A 25,312-nucleotide genomic window follows, 5' to 3' on the forward strand; every position below is an offset into this window, starting at 1 on the left:
TAATGTACACACACATATAGTTTGTATGTAAATAGGCGCACACAGGAATGAAAGTGTGTTGTGTTGTGTTTTCTTTGTATAAGTCACAGAACGTAAAATTAAATTCCTAGCAAATAATTTGAAATTTACAAAAGAAATTTCTGAAATACAGAAATTTTCGTAAGAAAATTCGTCTGTGGGGTCAACTGATATTATATTAACATTGGTAGAAATAGATTAATTAAATTGAAAATATATTAAAAATTACTAAATATTTGTGCGTCTATGACTTTTACAATTAGTCTTATTAAAGAGTTTGGAGAATATATTTATTGATTCACAAGCGTGGTGGTAAAGGCCATGTTTTAAATGAGAATATTTCGTGGAACACTTACACTTATTAATTTGCATTAAACTGCGAACAAAACAATATTTAAGACATTGCAGCCACAGCAACAATAATTAGAAGCTTTGTAATAACAACAACAATGGCAAAGCCGTATATATCATGATTAAGTGGCAAGTGATAGGTCGGAGCAGCAACTAAAGCAAAAACAACCATTGAGTCTGCACAATGCAGTTGCCACACACCGAACAATAACAAGGAACAACAACATATGCGCAAAAGCTTAAATTGACCTCAGCTGCAGCTGCAGCCGCAGTACGTGCCACGCATAGCAACAGTCAATCCAATAAAACAGCTGCAGCAGCAGCATCAGGCGCCAGCGCTGTCGAGGACAAAGTGTTCAATTGTAATTGATGCGAGTAGTGCAGGGATAGAATAGTGGCACATGCACACACCCGCAAATGTACGTATTTGCGCGGCGATATTTACACGGCATATACATACATATGTATGTATGTATGTACGTATGATTTTGCATTGGCGCTCATATTTCGGACGAACGTACGTCCGGGCTCTGCAAATTAATCCACACTGCATTGTAGAAGCACAACAACAAAGGACGCAAATATTGTTAAACCGCAGGTGAACACATCTACATTGTTGCATTTAATATTATGGCAATACATTAGCAACAACAAGCAGCACAACATTATGCTAAATATATGTAAGCATTTTTGACAGTTATGTGACATCACTATAACGCTATTATAATATAAAGGGGCTAGGCGAGTCAACGGATTAAAAATTTAGATTTATATTACTGGCAACGAAGAAAAGAAAGCTTTATATGCATTTTGAACAAATAGCTCAGAGCAAATGGAACTCAATAATAACAAGCGTCAAGATGATAAAGAATATGCATGGTCCGAATATGACAAGAATAGAACTAGAACCGACTATTTAAAGCAGAAATATTATATACAGGTAGTGGAGCCTTAAAACAATATTTCCACTTACTCTGTGAATAGTCAGCTCTATCACCAACCCAACACAAAATACTTGCATCAGGTACCCAATCTTGGATGAATGTCTTTAATTTTTAATTGCACTTACCTGATGCTGTGAGTAGGCAGTTCGATGATTAGGACCTGTCGCCGGTCCAGGCGGTGTAGGATACCGCTGTGGATACGGTGAGTATTGTGCAGCAGCCGTTCCTTGATTTGATGATTGCGGAGGTGGCGGTGGKGGACCGCCCGGCTGTTGTTGGGGTGAACTTGGATAGGAACCTGAATTTTGACCATGTGTTGGCGGATAAGGTGATTGACCTCTGGAAGTATTTGTCTGCAAAATCAAAAACAAAATGTGATTAAATATACATGTATTTTTCACAACACCGAAGATTGTCTATTTTTTTATAAATATATACACAAAGACGACTTCGTATAGAAGTAGGAAACGTTCTTCGAAACCTGAACTACCAAAATTCTTTAATAAAATATTTAGATGTTGCAATAAACAACAAGTTAAAAGCAGTTTTAAAAGGGCCAAACAATGCAAAGAAGAAATTCTAAAATGTGTTTGAGTCATAACTTTTACAGAAACAAATTAGCAAGAACTAAGAACGAATTTGAATTGTACTGAAGAAAATTGTCAAACAGAATATATGTATTAATAATTTCTGAAAATGTGTATGCGTGACTACAAAAACTAACAAATCAAAGTCATAACCGAAGCATACATAYATGATTTTGATTATACAAAAGATACAAAATCCTGTAAAAGCACTCATTGTAAAACGCACCATTTACTCCTAGAGCGTTGAGCATATATGTGCATCCAAAAACATATCTACATACATCTGATTAAATACTACTACATGATGCTTGTAACTTTTTTGCTTGCAGCAATGCTTCAGCATCACATATCTTGTAGTTTCAATTTAAGGTACATAACCTTATTACAACAACAACGACAACTGAATGTCAACCATATGAACACACCCCGTACGTACCACGTAAATATATTTGTATCAAACAATTACTTTGTCATTTTAATTCTCGTCACCCACACGCTCTGCTGAACTATATGATTACCACTTGGGTGTTAGGCTAAAAGGTGAAACGCGTTACAAAAAATTGAACTAGCATCAATTGGAAAATAATGACAACATAATTTGTTTCGCTGCAAACCATTAAAAACAGATTATTGTCACGTTGATGAGGAGAACAAAGAGAGCCGTGACGCGCCGATTTCACTGAGAAATATGTTATTTTGGCTGAGCGATGATATTGAGGTGTATTTTGCATTGTTTGGCATACGAAAAAGGTTAATTCAACCACAATTACTATTAAATGCCATCAAAATATTTTTCCGATGTTTAGCGACCGSTTTATGAGGTGGAAAACTATAAAAACGATAGCAAAAGCAATAAAGCAGTAAAGAAATAGGAATCAAAGCYTTGTTGCAATAAAAATTAAAATCGAAATTGCCACAGAGTGTAAGGCATAAAATTAAACCAAATAAATCGAATTGGGGAGCAGCTGACATTGAAAATCAAATTACAAATCGAAAGAACAGTTTGAAAAAAAATAAAATAAAATATTGCCGAACATTGCTGAAAAAATATGTATGTCCAACAGTACCAACTGTGTGCTGCTGGAGTGCCAAAGCGAAGATACGAGTAAGGACGAGGGCAAGGCAMGAACAAGTGAAAAAATGGTAGCGCGTAAAAACCCAGTGTATACCGCGCGGAAATATTTACTAGGGTATTTGAAARCATCATCTGCTAGAAAAAAAATATGAACATATGCACATGCACACAAAATTTGGTGGCAGAATTGAAATTGGCACCGTGAGTAATGCACTAGATGCCGAGCCCCCACAAAGATTTCTGMAACCCCTGGCAAGCAGTGCGACGACTATAATTATATTTTTCCAACGACTATGCCTGTCATAACCGCTGGCTATATTGACGCTATTTTCTATCACAGAGGCTACAATAACAATCAATAAACAATAAAAAAAAACGACAGAAAAATTAAATTATAACACGAACTATATAATATGTATAAAATAAAGTGATGGCAGCATAAATAAAAGGGAGAAATAATAGCATTCAATGACATTAAATAAAAAGCAAAAMACGAATGAAAATATTTTGATTCTTTTACGTGACTATCCCTCAATGATTTTGCAATATTTTCCCTTACATTTCATTTTTAATTTCTTCGATCACCACTTAGGTCCCCTAAATGAAAATAACTTGTCATATAAAAATTATGCTTTCGCAAAAAATTGCAAATATATGTATGTGTAAAGCATTTATATTAAATCGAAAAGAGAAGARAAACAAAACAACAAATGAGTAGACATTAGACAAAGCTAGTAGCARTAGTCAAACGAACGAGTGCTCAGCAMTGCAGAACTATGTCGCGGCCCACCCGCCTAAGAGCATAAGATAGGGCGCAATAATACGAACCACGCACAACAACCATATCTAACGAATGGAAGCGAAATGACAAGCACAACTTCGTCGGCATAAATGTCCTTACTCGTTACTTCGTTCGTCGCAACCCTCGTATGTGTGCGCAGGATTCGTTTATTCTCTACCAGCGAATTCAAAGTGGACATGAACGAGAACATATACACACATATACACACATACATTGTGGTATATAATTTTAATCGATTTTCCATATCCATCCAACACCGTAAATGGATAATACATATTCAATGAGCACCCATCCACCTGTCACCAGGCGCATCCGACACAACATATACGTACACACACACAGACCCACAGACCGAATCACAGAGAACAACTACTATATGTGAGGCGGCCTGAAAACCCTACCAACCATCAAGTATTGCACGAATAAATGAAAATCTCAGCAATACACTTTGCGTTGGATGAACCCGACTAAACGCCCAGCAACGTCACATGCCAATCGTATAGACAGACAATTGCTGGGACAGTCGGTCAACTAATCGTTTGTTCGTTGTTCCGTTCGATCCTGCCGTCTGTCGCACGGAACTSTCAGGCTRCAGACTGCATCAGTGCCACCTGCCCACATTTCATGGATTGCCGCTACTCTTCTGTACAGAGCTTGTTGGCTTTCGAGCCATTCAATGCGGACAGACATAATTTCGAGCACTTTTACTAACACTATGAAAGCGTGCATGTGGGCGTGTATATATGTATTGTATCGTTGGCTGCTACGTTTACCATCAACGGAAATGTGATTTTGACGTACAAAGTGCGAAATGGAGCATAAAAAAGACTGCATAAGAGCAACCACGTAAATCGATTAGAACTGAGAATTGTTAGGTCGCCATGAAAAACAGCTGATTGCGTGGATGCTGCTGGTACGTGTTTCACGGGTCTGAATGGACACAGTTTGTAGTGATATCTGTAAGCAATTACGAAAGTTAACAAATACGAAAGATTATTGGTGTGGCGCAAAAATATSAATGAATGTGCTACCGTTATATATGTATGTATGTAGGTGTTAGGCGCACATGACGGCCTCTTGTTACGTCTAATTATAATAGACGAAGCGATGTTTCGTTTCATATGTAATGATACTAATATTCTATCCTGACTTTGTTATATCCTCCCTCAGCCAAGAATGTCTCTTGACAGAAACGCCTCCTGATGTCGATCATGTCCAAAACAAGTTCATATATAATATATATCATGAGGGAAATTCCTCAACTTAGTGAGATAAAAAAGAACAATTTAAATAAGTAGGTACGAGGTGCTTATAGTCGGATAGTTAATCATTGGACCAACCTGTCGGCAGTGCAATCGCACATAACTACCTGTCAGGATATTACCCTTAACAAGCCAATAGCTTCAGTAAATCAGCATTAGTTTGAAGAACTCGACTAACCTGAGTGAGCGCTAAAACCGTACACAACCGCTCACACGTGTGCAAAAAAAAAAAGGAAAATTATATAAATTGTGCAGCAATGCGAAAGGCGAAAAAATTGAGTTGATGGCAAGAAAAACTTTGCTGCCATTAATGAAAGGATTTTTTCCCTTCCTACCCTCACACTGCGGACGGATCAGGCGAGTGGCAAATGCAGATATTACGGAACTGCTGAATTGCGTGGTAAAGCGCTGAAAGGGGCTGCGACGCAGTGCAAACAGCAGTGAATTCGAGACTCCGGCTCACAAATGTGCGAATATACACAAGCAAAGAACCGAATGCCCGACACAAGCGCACATAAGCATCAGCCCTTAGTTTTTGCCGGCAAATGGATGAACGAATGACRAGCGGGCGGTCGGTGGCGCGAACAGACGGGACATGTGCAAATGAAGGACGACGTAATGCCGTAACATTTTATAGCAAAAAGCATCTTTGGCAATTGTAAACAAAAACAACAAAATCATATAAAACTGTGACGATTTTGTTGTTTGCCAACCATGCGCCATACAATAGGTGAAGGAATACGAATAACAGTGCAGAATGCGGCAATAAATCTAATGGAAGGATCTGCACCAGAACAACAGCAGTAGCTTTAGTGGCGGTGWCGACGAAAAACTGGATAAGCGAAGGGCGTACAAGCATAGCCGCAGKGGCGCACACAATCGACTGAAGTTAGCGCGAACCGACTAACACACACACACACATTCATATGTACCTGAAGGAAGTATGTATGTAAGTAGAATGCGCGTAGACGGAAATCACTAAAACACAAACACGCCGAGCCATAGGAGAAGCATGCTAACGCCAGAGCTCATGAACATGCACGAARAAGGGTCGWTACGGTCGCAAAATCCATCAACAACAGTTTGCGCACAGATAGGCGGGGCATATGACAAACGAGGGGCGAAGTACAATCCCAAAAGGCAGTCAGGCAAACAAGCSAACGGGCAAATGGGATGACGATAACCGTACCAAACGTTGTAATCGGACGATGACGGTGCAGAGTGCGTGGAATGCGGATAAGCTRAATAAATGCAGACACAGGCATACTCTACCAGTAGTCAGCAGATCGACTGACTAGCTTCGCGACGAAACGACGTATTGGCCAACGTCAGATCGCCGAAACGACCGAATTAACAAGCAAGCAACATTTGTACTCATACAAAGGTATGGCATGTGTATGGCTGAATAAGTGAGGAGCGCTTGTGCTATGGACACGTACCATAACCTTCCACGGGGGGCGTGCTGTCGGGCGTGCATAAGCTGTAACAAAATTATGGAGCGACAAAGCAGGGCAGAGCGCGGCAAGAGAGACACGACAACAGACTGTGTTCAACATGCGCGCATTGCACGTACAAAGGGAAGGTCGTAATGACTGACACACCGAACGACCGCGTGCGAAACAAACATGTGGGCTCAGTTGCGGCAAAATATTGTACGAAAGTATTAGCTTGCAAAGTTTGTAGTGGCGGCGCGTCTTGGCTTCATTTCGTTTGCTGTTAACTTTGCCGTTCTTGACATCACATTGCTGAGCCAAGAGTTTATAATTTTACGATAAAATGGTATCGCCGACGCCGCAAAAGTCCCAAAGATGCACAGCCAACTACAARGTATACGCGAGCGATACGGCGCACAGATACTAAGTACGCGCCTGACGAGCGAGCTAATGCAACCTACTGACCGTACAACTGACCGACATGCCATCGCGCGCTACAACCACGTAATTCAAAAGCAACACCATAACAAACTTGCCGCAAGTACTACTATGCTGTTGCCTGCTTGCCAGCCATAATGAACGATAGACAGGCGGAAAGGCGAAGGCAAAGCGCGCCGCACAGCGCAAAAAGGAGATTCATGTTCATGGCAGGACTGAAATTATTTTAATGTAGCACTAGCAAAACAAAGCAACTGCCGAGATAGCTGGTCGAAGATAGTCGAAGTGTGCGAAGAATACTCAACAGAATTCGTGGAGACCATACAAAGTAAAAAAAAAAAAGAAATTGGCATGAGTAAGACGGAGCCAACTAAAACCAAACTAAAGAGCATGACAAGACRATAGGAGACATGGGACGGTGGATTTTCCGTTGCTCCACTTCGGCCGGCGAAATGAGTTGTTATGATTTTATTTTTGGGCTCGGCGAGCAACGGCAACTAACAATACCAGCTAAGGAAGCAGTTTTGGACTAGGGAAGAATTGAGGACGGGACACAACACAACAAATGGTACTTTTCACTGACAAAGTACCACGTTGTATATTAATAGAGCGTCACTAACAACAACCGTACGTAGCCGTGCGGCAAGAGAACGAACTCACAAATAAAACGAAGTAGAGTAAAGCGGATAAAGTAATAGCAAACATGGTGCTTCTGATGTGTCTGAGCGCGAACTTTGTAGTATGACTGACGGTGATCAAAAAGGCAGGCGGTGGTGCAGAGTAAGCGACGGCATCGTCATTTCAACATTATAATGAGTACCAGCAAACAGACGTGCGACCGAAGCGCCCCGACCCGATGAGAGCGCGTCGAACKTACAAACAAGATTGCAATGCAGAGTACTCGCGCATCTGATGTTTTAATGGAAATGGGAAAAGGCAATGGAAATTAATGTAAACGACCACGTTACACACGCGAGAATAAGTAAGAGTAAGTTCTATGAGGAATTGAAAATGGGGTTGCATGGCAARCCGAAACTCAAATACAAAGTACTAATGCAATCTTATAGAGGGATGGGTTTGTGTGCGAATACGTTGCTAAGTGTGCWGTGGCATACACATTTTCTTTGATGTTTACGTATTACGTAGAAATCTCGATATAGTAGGGTTTCCATTTTTTATGATGTTGATGCCCTTGTTGTCACTGTATTTGATGCTGATAGTACCGGTGGTTGTGCCGAAACAATGATAAAACATTGGGTGAGATTAAAGTAAATTGAAGTTTATGGCGCTACAGCAGCTCAATGGGAATACGGCACAAAACGTAGGCTTATTTTAGGGAGTCTAGACGGCTCTGTACGTTAACTTTCAGTTTGATTTTAGAATAGGGAGTCTAGACGGCTTTGTATGTTAACCTTCAGTTTGATTCTAGAAGTTTTTTCAAGTATTTGAGAGWTAATTTGGACAGACAGAAGGCCAATATCTTAGGTTTTATTGGAATTATGCAATCCTAAACTAATAATTAAATTAAATAATCAGAACTCACGATGAAATAACCTGGTTTATTGCTCTTATCACATACATTGAAATATTGTACTTRTTTGCATGCTGGCAAAAATACCATTTTGCTATCAAATATAGAGTAAAATGTGTATGTRTGTGTGAAAAAATTCTATTCACTAATATTAATAACAATATAAATATTTCAAATTTCTATTAAACTGGTATGCGCACAAAGGTCTTTATGTCTTTACATTTAAAAGCATTTTAAATACAAAAATAATTTAAAGTTTATTCCAAAGAAGGCTGCATAGTTKTATTATTGATATTTTATTGTTATTGTAATAACAGCAGAAGCATGATTAAGTGCTCACGAACTAGACAATTTAATAAAGCATTAATAAAGCAAATGGAAGACAGAAAATATGATGGAAAATAAGATTTTAATMAATTTTAGTAAGAACTTCGTGCGAAGCAATTTATTGATCTGTAAATAATATTTCACTACAAAAGTAGTTGAAAACACAAAATTCAGAACAACACACTTGAAATTATAAAAATATTATGCTCAATGGTATACATAATATAGATTTAATAAAAACAATGTATCACTTTTTAAAAACAAGTTCAGATTGTTGGTAAAGCGTTTACTCGAATATACCATCTGATCAAATTTGATCCGGATTATTCTTAAGAAAGTTGTATCCCCATATGTTAATTAATGTGTGTTTGTAAGCCCTTTTTTACGACGCGAAAAGTTAAGCCTTAATAAGGAAAAAAAAATGAACACCGAGTTTGCTTAAAATTTTGTGTTTCCAATGAAGTCACGACTACAAAATCGTTGGAAATTTTGCAGAAATATTTTAGACACCAAGCCTTAATACAAATACAAATACTTGCCTTCTGCGAGGCATCCATAAACCTCTGTTAACCACGATAATATCGAAAAAAAATAAAGAAACAGTGCTTGAAATATAATACGTCGAAGATCTCAAAAAATTAGCAGAAACCGAAAAAAAACAAAAAAATTGTATTATATTGGGTAGGCGAAAAAGTTTTTTCGTACTTTGTCAATAGTTGTCGTTGCAGTGTATCTTTAGTGCTGCCAATCACACTAGGTCATAACAAAAAAACCAAAAAAACAAAAAAAAAATCAATGAAATTATCGAAAAGATTGACCAGGACCGTCTCATAAACAGCCATATCATCATTGAACCATTTAAAAAAAAGGCTGGCTACTAAAAAAAGCTCGATGTTTGGGTACTACATGAATTGTCTGTGAAAAATTTAAYGGATCTGCGATTATTTGCTGAAACGAAAGGGAATCCGACCATTTCTGAAGCTAATGGTAAAAGGAGACGAAAAGTGGATCAATAATAATATGCGAAAAAGATTACGGTCCAAGCGTAATGAAGCTCAACAAATGGTCGCAAAGGCAGGATTGTCGCCTCGAAAGGTTATGCAGAGTGTTTGGTGGGATTGAAAAGGAATCATCCACTAAGAGGTGCTTCACCCTATTCGAACGATTGATTCTGCATTTTACTGTCAATCTATCAATCAAACAATCGAAGAAAACTGCCAAAACTGATCAATAGAAAGGGCTTCGTCTTCCATCAGGACAACGCTACACACATCTTTAATGTCCTGATCTTGCACCATCGGACTACCTACCATTTKTTCCGGTCAATGCTTAATGGAGTAAAGTTGGCTTTAAGAGTTGGCCTGTGAAAATTACTAGTTGCAGTTTTTCGCCGAGAAACTAGAAAAGTTTTACACTGATGAAATAATATCTCTAGAACAAAAAACATCGCAAATACTAATACAAAGACTTTATACAAGATTATGTGGCCTTATTGAGATTTAAAATATACGAGAACCAATCTGATAGATATAAGACAATGAAAAACAAGTAACGAAATATGTGCTACTCACTACAAGACAACTTTTATAGGTATGAGTACGCATAAGTGTCGACAAGGGCATGTTATATAATAGCATAACTTTCATATACAATACATAGACTAAAAGTTATTCGGCGCTGTTCATTGTTATATAAAAATGATAATAAACATGATGCCGACGCAGATGGCACGGATATGAGAGAGTAAWGCTGATGCTGTTAAGAGCAAAGTTTAAAGCAAATACACCAAAAATGTTAAAGCAAGCAGCCAACACACTTGTAGCAAGCACTTGAAAATGCGAGCAACAGTTTAAGAGTTGTAATACAATATTGAGCTTAAGAGCTGTTGTTATTGTTATTGCTGCTACTGCTCCCACTAGCTCAAACATACAACCCAAAACCTGTACCTACACACTCTCCACTGCCCACACTTCTGCAATTATTGCTTTTGAGCAATTTTCCTCGTATCGCATGACACATGAAAGTATAATATTTATGGTATATACGTGAGTGTGAGTTGTTAATGCCGGCTTTTAGCGCACGATTTTCACTTTCTTTATTACAACACCAACAAAAGTAAAAATGAGTGCCTACTTTGGCAAAAGTAATAAAAAATAACACAAAATAAAACGTTTATACGTACATATATACATACATATTACATGGTATATATGTAAGTATGTATGTATGTGCTCGTGCAAGTAAAGTGTGGCACAGTTTTTTGGGAGCAATTGCCGACAAAGTAAATGCAGACGCTTGTTTTTCCTGTTATGTCCATATAAATGTTTCATACATATGTACATATGTATATAAGTTTAGAGTTGGGGGCGCGTCAGTAACGACACACATTTTGAAGGTCAAATTTTCTGACACAAAAAGGAAACGAAACATGTTGATACGTGAAACACACACATATGTATATACACTGCAAATCCGTGGCGTAAAGCGTGCAAAGCAAATCAAAAGGCAACAGTTTGTCGATTGTATTGCAAGTGAAGGAGGACAATCAGTTGGTCGAATCGTCGGTTGGCTAGGTGAATGAGTAAATATGCGCCAGCGTACCGACTTTGGTTTGTGTACTCTATTGAGGCTCACGTGCACGCAGCAGCAGCAATAGCCGAAAATATTTGCAACACTTCCGTGCCGAAAACGGTAGAGGTTCCAAACAGAGAGCGGCGCAGATGTACAAAGGTGTTAATAGTGCGCCGTTGGTTGTTAGTTTTTGGCTGTTATGCCGACACTAACATCGACAACGACAAGTGATTTGTGACATTTAAGTGCTATCAGGCAGATAAGTTGGTTGCAATGCGTCTGCTGAGTAGTGGAGATGGATGATGCAAGCACTAGCGCGCGATGGGGTTGTAGATAGTGAAAATGAATAGCGTAAGTGGATCAGCAATAATGGCAAAAACAGCAAATACGCGAACCAAAACATCAGATAAGAGAAGAAATATGTACATATGTTGACGGTTACCTGGTACCCAGCAGGTATTTGCAGTTAACCCTTTCAAATACTCTCGCAGACATACTAACCAACAATAGCTTTGCGTAACAGATACCCAATGTGTTCACTAAACCATTATAGCAAACCTCCTCAATATGTATGTAAGTACATACGTGGCTGGACGGCACTAAATTGGACAAATTCTATAGAAGGCGACGACTGCTCCACTGACTTACTAGTGTTTTGACGGCAAAATGTCGGCGCTGATRACGTACGAGTAGAAATGTGCGCAGACCAGAAATGCAGAATAACAGTAAGGAACAGGAACAGCAGAGGTGTTGATACTACATTGAGATGTGTAAATGTGTGTTTATTAGTATTTAGTTTACGCGCCGGCACAACAGCGTTAATCTAGCCAACTACCCAACCAGACGGCTGTGGTGGCGAAAACACTGATGTACCCGTGTAGTTACGACATGTATGTATGTATGTTTATAAGCATGTTTACTGTCGGTGAATATGACCGAAATAACCAAAGCAATAGTGCAATAAAACAACAATAAGAGGTTCCATTGATAGCAATGACTAGAMTAGGTAGACAGTCAAATATAACAACATACTTGCACTTCGACTGGCGAAACCATAAAGTCGATGAAAGCATTTAAACAAACCGACAACGGTGGCACACATAACACACAGCGTTATGGCGCAGGAAGCAGGCAACGGGACACAGTGGCAACGTACTCAAACAAAGCTTAGACTTTAGTGTTTGTATAATGTATGTACTTACAAGCATGTGTTTGTATAAATATTGGAATTTCCCAATGAGATTTATGGTAAGGTAAGCCCTATGTGCGCTTCGGTTGTATGCAAAGCCGAATATTGCTAATTCGTATGTGAATAGCCTCCGCAAATATACATATATTGGTTTAATTTTGTTCCGCATTTCCATCTGCTTCTGTTGGCAGAACGAATACATATATGTTAATTCGTTGTGACACCAGAACGCTCTCACGTCTGAGGAAGTTTTTCATAAGAAAATATAATCATTTTTTATGTTGTATTATCATATTCAGTTCAATATGCCAACACAAAATGCCGCTTTTAAGGGTTTAAGGGTTATGGTCACTATAGAACTTTTCTCAAAAAATAGTTTTTTCTTTCTTTATGCTTTATGGTCATAAAAGTAAGTTTCAAGTTGGTTGATAGCGTGGAAAATTTTTAAGCCCAAATAGTAACCCCTCGTCCTGGTAAATAACTTTGACAATTTTTATCAGATCGACTGCGAATTTAAAGATTATCTTTGGAATTGCATTTAGATTAGAGGCACGTAGGGAGATTGAATAAATAAGGTTGGGTTCGATCCCATTATGGACAGCTTGGTCCAAATTTCAACAATTACATTTACAAATTGTCACCTGAAATGCAAAATAACGTATCATCAAAAAATTCAAAATTGAGTGTATTTTTGATTACGCTTCACTACTTCAAATTACATACATAATATTACATATGTTCAACATTTTCAAGTTCTGTGCTCAGATATCAACCAGTTTAAAAAATATTAAAGTTTTTTTTTTTCAAAATCTCAAGTGAATTTTGAACAGTAGATGCATCATATTATGGTTTTTGAATCCAGTTAACTTTATCATAAAAAATGAAGAAAGAAACGTCGGAGATCCTATAAAATATATGTATGTGGTACATAAATCATAAGTGTAACGATAATTATAGTTTTCAGTTTTTATGGTTTCAATTCGAAAATATGCATACAACCTTTTCTCCCAAGAAACTGCTAATTTTTCAAAACCAAAAATATCACACCYCTATAGCRTAYTGCWGCCATACAAACTGTTCTATCAAAATTAAATATTTGTATGGAAATYTTTTCCATTTGATGAGATATCTTCACGAAATTTGGCAACGGCACATTCTCCGAGCAAAATGTTTAGATTGAACCACTGAAGCATATATGTATGTAGCTACCATACAAATAGAACGACAAAAAAAAACAAGGTCTTATAAGGATTTTTTTATTTGTAAAGGGTATTATACATATCTTCGGTGCAATTGCAGTAAACATTTTTCCTGTTTAATTATTCATTCGTGCACAATAAAACGAAGGTAAAATTTCAGTTTCGTTTAGTATAATGCTTTCAATTTTGCGTTCAAGCATACATTTATTTACTCTTTTTCTAGTGCCTAGCACTGAGTGCCACAAAAAGCAATCAAGCATAAAATAGGGATCATAAAATCAGCGGGATAAGGGATAATTGACGAATACAACCTAATATTCAARCCGCTTATTTTCCCCGCTGTTGGAAAATACTTCAACAACTTAAGTTTTTATAAAAAATAGTGTGGCAGTATTTGCTCGATTCGTGCATTTAAAGGCTTTACACATACTAGTGCACCCGCATGCAATATTTTCAAAATTTGTCCAATTGGCTCTCTACATAACCAGAAGTTTTGCATTAAACCAAGCCATGGACAGCAAGTACGAAATATATAAATATGTACATTTTTACATAGCAATCGTACACATAAAGGTTCCTTCCCCCCACGACGATGCAGCTCAGCTGTTTTTTACATAACAAGTAAAACAAGAACATACTCTCCGAATGGCCTTGAACTTCATTTAATGGTTTCGCGCATAAACCGAAAAGTACGACGAAAAAATAAATGCGAAGAAACCACCAACAAGCATAGAGGCGCTGCACCAACAAACTTCTCGACTGACTGACAAAGCAACAACATAAAAAAAATGTAAATATGTGAACATAATAGCGCAAGTGAGTACATTTCAACAAACTCATACCTTTACTATGTAAAGATGTATGTTTACGGCAGTGACGTCGCTGACGTTGGCTATAGTGCTGAGTATATGGTTGAAGTATGAAAATGGCATTGACGCCGATGATGGTGCGGACACATTCGACGTCTGTAAAACGGTACTATTTGCGACACACACACAACTCTACAGTCTTTAAAGTTTACGAACAATCCACAGAAATATCTGTATACATTTGTATGACTGTGAGTGGAAATGGGCAGCCACAGTGACGCGCAGGTGTCGTTTTAAGAAGTGGCATAATGCGGTAAGGTAACACAGCACGCGCGAAAGAAGAATATCTTTAAATTTTAAATTTGGTGTTTGGGCTGGAAGGCACACGCCAACCAACAAACGAGATAGTATGTATAAATAAGACCAAATAACAAATGATTTCGATGGCATGTACATATCTACATACATATAAACATTTTAAAGCCCTTTTGGTGGTTTTGACTTACTTATACGTATACATACACATAAATATATGTATTTACATATATACTGTTTTTATATCTGTASAATTCATTTCTCAGCACTGTAGAAATACAATACGGAAATCAACACAGCCCAGTTTGATATCCTTGTTAATTCTTCTTTACCATCGTAATAGTCGCTTGGTTCTTTGTTCTTTTAGTTATCTTGTTGTTRTTGTTGTTACTTCATSKCATTGCTGTTCGGTTGGACTTCAACCTGTCTGTCCACCTTGCAGTTTTTTATCTCCTTTAAAACATTTCTTCACCGCGCACATTTTTATATGTTATTTATATTTATTATACGGGGCTACTTCCTCTTTGTGTACATATTCTTCGCCTACCATTCATTCTTGTGCAAGTGGCGCCCGTTTGTCTACCCAGCGGCACACTGCAGCCCAAACCATGCGTCAAGAAGGCATCACCAGGCCCGTCATCCGATAATAAAGGCAACAATAACGACAGCAATAACAAAATAAAATGCAACAACAAAGGCGCGTGAGTACTCACATTACCGTTGCTTCATTCATTAATACGAATTTTTCTGTTCCGTAATTTTTTCTTATGTGCGTTTTTCTGTTTTGGTCTGTTTTTATTTACATTTTCTCTTTGATTTGTTTTATTTATCATATATAATGCCGGCTTGCATGCATATACTTATGTATGTATGTATGTGAACTTTCATATCGTCTACCATACTACCATTCATTGCAAGACTACGCAGCGTGCTAAAGTGTGCGTTTGTATGTATGTCTGTCAACGCCGGTTAATTCTCTGCCGCGACCTGATTGCTTTTAGCACATACGTACGTGCTTACATTTGTATAGATGATTGTGTGTCGATATGTATGTGAGTATGTACATATGTATTTTAGTTATSCGCACATATTTGATTGTTTATACCTTTGACTGCTCAAAGTCCATTGACTCAATCGTTTGCAAAAACAAAAAAAAAACAAAAAACAATTTATGCAAACTTATATCTCAACGTTGTTGATTGCTGTTGTTATTGTTGTGGCTATTTGTACCACCATCATCACGTCACATAGTCACACTTTTTGAATGAAATTTAAATTCAGCACATTTAATGATTTCGGCACACACTTATGTACATACATAAGCACAGATATGCCATATAAATTGCTGTCTCAATAGATTTTGTTTTCATTTCTATTTTTTCTTGCTTAACCATTAGCGCGTACTCACGCAACGGTCGCTTTGTTGTATATTTCAATATTTATTTTTTTACACATTGTACATTTTATTGCATCAAATAGATTAGGTTTGGGGTGAAATCCATCCGTGAATTTTTTTTTTGTCGAATATACATTTATTTTAAAATATTTCCAAAAAATTGAAGTTGATTCGGCAAAGTTTCGAAGATATGACTGTATTTGCAAGAATTTTTTAACTCCTCGAAACGTTGTTTTTAGCATCGAAACGGCTGTACCAATCGACTTGAAATTTTCACAGAACATATGGTAGGTTAGATATACGCATTTGTTAGGTAAAGATCCAAGGAATAAGATTTATGACATTAAATTCGATTTTTCCAAGTCACTCTGAAATGTAGATTTTTTCACAAAAACGMCTTTTTTGGGAAGCCGCCATTTTGTCGAAATCGAAACTTTAACTACTATTTCGATTATTACCTGTATTCATCTATTGTAATATTTTTTTGTATACCCTGAACAGGATATATTAAGTTTGTCACGAAGTTTGTAATATCCAGAAGGAAGGGTCGTAGACCCTATAAAGTTATATATAAATGATAAGTATGTCGAGCTGAGTCGATTTAGCCATGTCCGTCTGTCTGTCTGTATATATACGAACTACTCCCTCCGTTTTCAAGATATCGTTTTGAAATTTTGCAAACGTCATTTTCTCTACAAGAACCTGCTCATTTGTCGGAACTACCGATATCGGACCACTATGACATATAGCTACCATACAAACTGAACGATCGGAATCAAGCTGTTGTATGGAAAACTTTCACATTTCACGTGGTATCTTCACGAAATTTGCCATGGATTACTGCTTAAGTTAACAATATAATTTCCAAAAAAATTGTTCAGAACGAATTACTATAGCATATAGCTTCCATACAAACTGAACACAAAATTACTAACAGAAAGAGTATTTAGCTTCGGCGCAACCGAAGTTAACATTTTTTCTTGTTTTTGGATTTGAGCCGAAAGATTTTTCCCACCATCAGACACCCTTTTTCGCATATTTTCCTGCTCTGGAAATTGGTTGCGAGATCAAGGAAGACCAAAATTTTTCAAAATAAATACGCGATTATTGGAGCACATTGAATTCTGTAAATGTATGCCTCTAAATAAAATGTTTCTACAAAACACGCATTTTTTCCGAGTTGCAAGTGGATATAACTCTTTAAGACAAATACTCGTGATTATTGTTATGACATACAAATATTCCTATTTAAATATGACATTTGTGTTTTTTCCTAAACTTCTAAAATTTGATTGAAAGTATATGCGCAAATGACTTCCAATTATATATGTATGTATAAATGTATAGTATATGCATATATGTAGTATGCAGTATGTAAAAGTGTACATATGTAAATATTTAGAGTTGGCCATCTTTTCGCCCAATTGTGTTCATTTCCTTAAATAGCGGCAAGCAACCGTTTCTTATTGTTTGTTCTTCCTGTTTTTGTTTTTCTTCAGTGCACAGCTGGTACTTCCTCTAATTTTCTCGCACTTCCTCTTCTGCAACTCAATTAGTTGTTTCCGCTTCAACAGGCTTAACGTGTTTACTTTTTAAATGGCATACATTTTCTTCCACGCATATTAGGACTGATTTCTTTTCGTCTTAGAGTTTATGCTCTCCTTGAAATCGCCTTACGTTTTTAGCTGTAATTCGTGGATAAATTAACTTAAATCTAACATTTCGGTATATTTTAGTCTCGAGTAAATATTTCATATCTGAGACAGTGTTTTTTTTYMRKTKRAARKYSSMAAGTCGGATGCTGATGTAAGACGTTTTGTAACTTTTAATAAAAAAAAGTATTCGCAAACTTTAATTTTTGTAAAATAACAATCGCTCGACCTTATACTTTGAAAAGGGTCATGCCTGAATGTTTATACGCGAACTAGCCCTTCAATTTTTTTAGATATCGATCTGAAATTTTCCACTTTCGTTCGAGCAACATCACCGTGATGAAATAATCAATATCGAACAACTATAGCACATATTTGCGACATGAAACAGACATATCAAAATCAAATTTGGAAACTGTTTAATTTGACAAAATATCTTGACGAATTTTAGCAATGACTATTGTATAAGGTAAGGCAAAAATCTGCGTGCATATACCTTGAATCGGACTACTATTGAATATWGCTGCCAAACAAACTGAAGTGAAAAAGAATAGCTTTGGATACGAAATGCACCTGTGCAAGGTTTTGAAAATCACTTACAACATTTAAAACAGTGACTTAAAGCTATTATTAGAATGATATTGAGCAAACCGTGTCCACTTCAATATCAGTCAAAATGCCGTGCCAGTGTAAGTCATTCTCGTAGATTTGTGTGCATATTAATTTTTGTGTCTATCGACCACAAAATAAAATGAGGCCAATGTGGCGCTTGCCGCTGTGGTAAAGTTATTTCTCATATTGTTTTTCTTTTAATAAGATTTCACTTTTGGTTTTGAGCCTTTTGTTTTTGTTATATTTTTGCATTATTCGTGCACAGCCGGTGCTCGAGCTCGTAATAGTATTACAATGCTGCAGCACACAATTGTTCTGTTTGAAACGAGGCAAAAACGGTCGCGTAACGATAACACCAACAACAACAATAATAAATGTGAAAACAAAAATAGCAAATGTTTTATTCTACGATTTTACAAGTTTTGTGAAATGCGGCAGCGATGCCGCAGTCTTAAAGCGCTTTGTATGCGATTGTGTGTTGCTACATATAGGAGATACACAACGGTAGAGGCCAGAGTGAGTGAGAAGCGAGAGGAGCGTTTTTAATGATGCGCCTTGTTGCATTGCATTGGTGGTGACTGCAGTGACTTCTTGGCGGTGCGCTCCTCACTACTTTTTCTATGTTTACCACTTCCTTCCATTTGCATTATTTTATTGCTTGTTTGTGCATTTTTTCAGTTTCTCAAAGTTATTTCGAGATATTCTATATTTTCTGGGTCATAACAGTTTAAATATACACAAGTATGTTCGGTTCTCGCCTTTGTTGTTATAATTTACCATGCTACACACTTGTWAACAACAAAAGTAATATTGCAACARCTGTTAAAGCAATCTGCGATTGTAGTAAGAAAGAACTATAAAAAATAATTTTAATATCTCCTGGACCTGTACATACAGAATATAGAAAAATAAATTTTTTTTGCTGCGTTTCTACAAATCTAAAATTGTCTACTTTTTTCATTCTTCCGAAGAAGCTGCTCATTTCTCGGAGCCGCCACCATCGGAACACTATTCCATACAGCTGACATAGAACCTGAAGGATCAAAATTAAAAAATAGTTCTTGTATGAAAAGCTTTTCTATTTTGAAATGAGGTAAGCTTGACCCAATATACGAGTATTTGAAAACGTAAATCTTCTTCAGCTGCATAAAATTGGAATTTGTATGCATCGCAGATCATAAAAAGGGAAATTTGTCAATCATTAAAAGTATTAATCTAAAACACACACACATGTATACATATTTTTATGCATATAAATATATTATATAAGTATACATTTGACAATTGAATTGCTGAAAATTCACACTTAATAACAAAAGAATATCAGGACCACTCAGCCCTAAACTCTTGAATGACAAACATTATGCCCATAAAATAGAATAACCTACATACATACATATATGAAAATATATGTACAAATGCACACACTCATGTTGTGTTTGTATTTTTTGTGAGCGCAAAGTAAAAAATATTAAAAAGTAAATACACGTCTGTAGGCACGTCTAATCAACCGTGATGAGTTACCGCAACAATAACAACATTGTACGAAAATTTAACTACAACAATATATAATATATGTGTATATGTATAAAGGGCATCAAAAGGCTCTATGCGATAATAAAGTCTACAGTATGGTGTACACTTTTATGTTTTGACTACATTCTACACATTTTAATGTTATTTTGCCACCACTTTTTAAGTAAAAACAGAAACGTGTTTGGCACGTGCGTTTAAATACATAAAGTCATTTCACTTTCTTTAGTCAAGTGATTCAGAAGACTTTCAGGTATATATGTATGTACATATAAGTCTATAACTGGAACTGTAGACACATCCATCTGAGCACTATACTGCAAAATTTTACCAATATAAAAACCACAGCCTAAATTTTTTTTTTCAAAATTCCTAACAAAAGTTGTATTACTACGAATGGCGCATAGATAGAGTTAAAGCCAATAATCTACATATAACATTTTCGGTCGGAACAATAACAACAACAAATATACAAAACAGGCAACTCTGTTATCCTAACAATATACTCGTAATAGATGGCTTGTATACTTGTGCAGCTTTATTGTCATATAAGTTTTAAGCCTTTCAAATATACAGAGATTTTATAAGTACAAGGTTGAAATTATTTAGTTATACTGTTGCAAGGATAGCAAAAATGAACAAACAAAAATCCCTATCAACTGTAGGTAAATCACATTTCTTATGTTCTAGGCAAATTAAGTGCCCACAATTCAGCATTCACTCATTTCAAATCAAACAGGGCTGTAGCTATCGCTGTAAACAATTAAAGAAGTATAAAGCAGAGCAAAGAAAGTTCCTATACAATGTCCATGCACATAAAGAGTTGTCTATATTGCGGCCAACAATAAGAACAACCACAGCCGGCACATAAGTAAAAATGTATGTATGTATGTATGAGCACCAAATCGGTTTAACTGTATAGATAGCAGTGCGCTTGGAGGCAAAACAATACCAGGCATCCAAACAAAAAAAAAAAGTGGAGCAAAAATACTTCATCTTATATAATATATAAATAACGCTTGTATAAAAGCATGTGCATGTACGTGAATAAGTGTGGCAGCCAGTCACCATAAACGCAGTCACTTCACCTCCACCTCCTGTCAATGGTGGTACACTTTTACCATCTGTGTATCCCTTTAAATCGTGGCTGAAATTAAACTCATGCCGGTTGAAATGTTGTCTGGCTTTAAATGGCTTGGCCTGGTTACTCCACTAGCACACTCTCAACTTAACTTGAACCTTAAAGATTTTATATCACATTTTGTTGTGTGCCTTTTTGATGTGAATGAAGGCTGTGTTATTCTTGTTGGTTGGGTAAAAGATGCCGCCGCGCTGGTTGATGTTTTCCGTTTTTTTTTTATTATTTCATTCATGAAAACGACAAACGTTTATTGACACACTTTTGTACACATGTACCTTTATATACATATTTACGGTGGCAAGTGCTGTGCATACACGACGACTATGCAAAAACAAAAACACAAAATATTTAGCGCTCTATATTTGTCCGTGTGTATGTTGGCAAGATTGTCTTATATCATACGGTCTGTATGTCAATTTGTATGTTATAAAACAACATGTAAGGTGACGTTGACCGCTGAACAGCCCAACTAGGCACGCGTTTGTTCATAGGTACATATCTATAGGTAATTGTATTCGAACGGCTACATCCGTCCTTACTAGTACCCACGTAGAACAAATTTTCATACTATTATGTAAGCATGTTTGTATTTATTTATTTATATCTGCATTTACATACATATGAATGTATGTGTGTATAGATGTAGTTGCATATTTATACACTCTGTGAATTGTTTGTTTTCCTTTTGATTTCTGTTCGTATTATAAATACTCTTTTATATTTTTTGTTGTGATTATTTTGTTTACCAGTTGTTGTTGGTCGTGCCATGTTGCCCTTGCTGATGATTTAAGGCGGCAAATTTTGCTCAACTCGAACGACAGTATGAATGAATAAAACGCGAGGGTACGACTCGACGTATTTTTACATATTTTTATACATACCTACATACACTGTGTATTTAAGTATGTACGAACGTATATGCACATACATAACTATAAATAGCGTTGGCATGAGTAAGCGTTTGGGATACCCCAACTAGAAAAGCATCAAGCTAGACGTTTATTGTTTGTTAACATCCAAACATTTTTTCTAAATTCCGCCGGTTGTTTTAGTCAGGTGAAGTGTTATTTTGGTACTAAAAGGTTTTACTAAAATTTTCTATGATAAATCTAACTATTGAGGGATGGATTAAATCATTGTGCACGTTTCCACATAAATTAAAACTTAAAAAACATGTTCTACCCAATCAATCATGTAGAATTAAAAGTACAATAGTTGTTATGTTTTCATAAGGCATTATGGTGCATTATAGAAGGATAAAACCTGTCGAGACCTCCGGGGACCATGAGGAATTGTCTTTGAACTTCCCTCTCCCTTCTTCACTGGTGCCATAGTATTGTAGGTTAAACCTACAAACCTTGAAGCCCAATGAATGGCTAGAACTACAAAAATATATAGGGCACAATGCATGTTCGACTACCAAAGGACTTTCATTTAAGAAATTATGTAATACCAACTGAACTATTAATTTTATACATTTTTACTCGGCACTTACCGGTGGTGGCGTTCGATAGGCCTGCGACGGTCCTAATTGTGGGCTATATGGACGTGGTGGTGGCGCCCATCCTTGTTGCGCTCCATATGGTTGATGTGGTGGAGGCGGCGGTCCATGTGGTCCGCCTTGTTGTTGCTGTTGCGCCACTTGTTGCTGCTGTTGTTGYGGATCATAACTATTTGCATAACGATGTTGTGGTGGCGGCGGTGGATGTGACGATTGTAATAAAGAATTTAATGTGGGGGTAGGACCTTGCGGTGGCTGCCCGGGAATATATCTTTGCTGTGGTGGTCGACTGGGAGAGGCTATACCGCCACCCGGTCCAGACGGCGGTCCCGGTTGTTGTTGCGGTTTGCCTCCAGGAGGTGGCTGTTGCATAGGCGAATGCCCATAGCGGTATGGATCAATATTTGGATCTGGATGATGATATCGTCCGTAAACGGGATGGTGTCCACCAGTAGGTGGAGGTGGCGGTCCACCCAAAGGACCTTGACCGTATTCGTCTTTTTGTGGATGCTCACCGGGGTTTTGTGGGACTCCAGGGCCTCCGGGGCCACTCTGCTGGTGAGACAAGTGTTGTTGTGGATGCTGCTGTTGATGCATATGATAATGTGATATTGCAGCAACTGGATCACTGCCAGGTGGTCCATATGAATGCGGAATTGTATGTTGTTGTGGATCATTACCGTTATTAGGCGCCGGTGGACCACCACTGGGTGGACCACCGCCTATGGCTGAATTAAGTGGAGTTGGACCACCGGGGACACCAGCACCTGGCCCACCATTACCGCTACTGCCAGTACTGCCAGATCCAACTGGACCACTGGGTCCGGTTGGTGGGCCTACCCCTCCTCCGCCAGCGGCACCACCCTGCCCAGAGGGTGATTTTATTTTCTCATTCATTACTTATTTGACTCAATCCCAGGTGTATATAATTTTTGCAGTTGCTGTTGTAAGAGGCTTCTAGTTTCCGTCAACGGCCGCTGCAACTGCACTGCTGAGTTATCTGTGTTAAAAATTAAAGGTTTATAGAATGAAAATATGGGAATAAAAAAGAAGAAACTTAGTTTATAATAGATATGTATATAAATAAATAAATAAACGCTTATGGTACGACCGGTTTTAATTGTGAACTTTGAGACTATTGCTCAAACACAAACTGAAATATTGCAAATGTTTTACATAAAGAAATATCAATTGATACAATGTATGAAAAATTTAGAATTTCAAAAGTTGGAATTGTTACAAATGTGTACTGCATATGTTCGTTCGTACCACCGTATCTCATAAATTTGAATTAGTATTTTAAAATTAAAAATTTATGTTAACTATATTCGTACATATCTGGATCCTAAAACTTAAAAATTTGTTCTGACCAAATTTAGTGTTTTTTTAATTGAATCAAAAAGATATGAACCTAACCGGACATAAAATTGTGGGAAGTTAGTACATATTTATAACAGTAGTTTGAACGTTCAACATAAAAGATATATATAGTATATCAATTTACCTAAACATAAATATTATGCATATATTTCATATAATTACTGTGCGAGTTAAACAATATTAATAAACTTTTCTTTCCCGTGAATTTTACTCACACTAAATGAAAACTGGTAACCTAATATTTAATGGTAAGTACAAAATATATCTCTGGAAATCATTTTTCAATAAAATAGCTTCTATTGCTGCTCAATTCGATTGGTTCGATGCTCGTCGAGGCATGTGTATACTTCAATGCACCGAGTAATATGTATTAATTCCGAAATTTGGTTTAATTGCCAACACCCCAAGTGCAAATGTGAATATGTATTATTTTTTCAATTGTGCTTTTTATACAGTTTTTCAAATGTATTTACATGATGTGGCCGGTAGAAGGAGTAAATCGTTGATATAGTGCAAAGAAAAAAGTCAATAAAATAAGAGAGAAACATCGGAATCAGTAGCGATTGACGAGGGCTGTGAACGATATAAACGACACGACACGGCCGCGATATAACAACGTCAAACATTCAACATTTATCCAACAACAACAACAATAAAATAGTAGTAGAAATAGACAGGAATACGATATAAAGAGAACGAATGTGAATCGACACAATATGGCAGGCTATAGCTAAGCGCAGCACACCACCCTACCGCGAGAATGCTCTTCCACTATTCTCCTCTAGACCGCTCAGCAACCCGTGACAACTTCTTTTAACCTACTACTTCTTCCCACTTTCGTAGTTGCGACAACCAGGCAACCTGGTAGAAGACAACGGCTGTGGTAAACACGCTCTCATTCAATGGCTGTGTTCGTAACGTTGTGTTGTTGTTGTGCTGTGTTATCGTGCCTTCATTATAGTTATCTCTTTCTATCTCATTCACTATACGTACGCATTAAAACATATCGTTTTGCTTGTCACACTCACGACTGCACAGCAGATACTTCTGTGAGATTTTGTGCAACGCGAAAATATGATTTTAATGATTTTTGGTAACTCGTATTTTTAATTTAATTTTACACATCACAGAGCAAATTTTATTTTATTTTACTTTCACATAAAACAAGCTTATATATTTAATTAAATATATGGTGAATTTTATAAATTAATTCCCACAATTTCCAAGGTAAAATCACTAATTTCCC

At 37.0% G+C, this 25,312-nt stretch overlaps 1 protein-coding gene across 1 annotated transcript in view; it reads right to left on the reverse strand.

Annotated features, from left to right (window-relative positions):
• Window positions 1–24,982, reverse strand: part of LOC108977927 (trithorax group protein osa-like) — a 42,909-nt gene extending 17,927 nt beyond the window's left edge. The window contains exons 1-3 of the mRNA XM_018947915.1: window positions 24,820–24,982; window positions 22,681–23,686; window positions 1,439–1,666 (exon numbers count right to left, since the gene is read on the reverse strand). Coding sequence (XP_018803460.1) covers window positions 1,439–1,666; window positions 22,681–23,583 — 1,131 coding nt within the window. The 5' untranslated portion in view covers window positions 23,584–23,686; window positions 24,820–24,982. The remainder of the gene's footprint in view (window positions 1–1,438; window positions 1,667–22,680; window positions 23,687–24,819) is intronic.
• Between the last annotated feature and the right edge of the window lie 330 nt (window positions 24,983–25,312).

This window comes from Bactrocera latifrons, unplaced genomic scaffold, assembly GCF_001853355.1.
Source record: "Bactrocera latifrons isolate USDA-ARS-PBARC rearing strain unplaced genomic scaffold, ASM185335v1 scaffold_975, whole genome shotgun sequence".
Taxonomy (NCBI): domain Eukaryota; kingdom Metazoa; phylum Arthropoda; class Insecta; order Diptera; family Tephritidae; genus Bactrocera; species Bactrocera latifrons.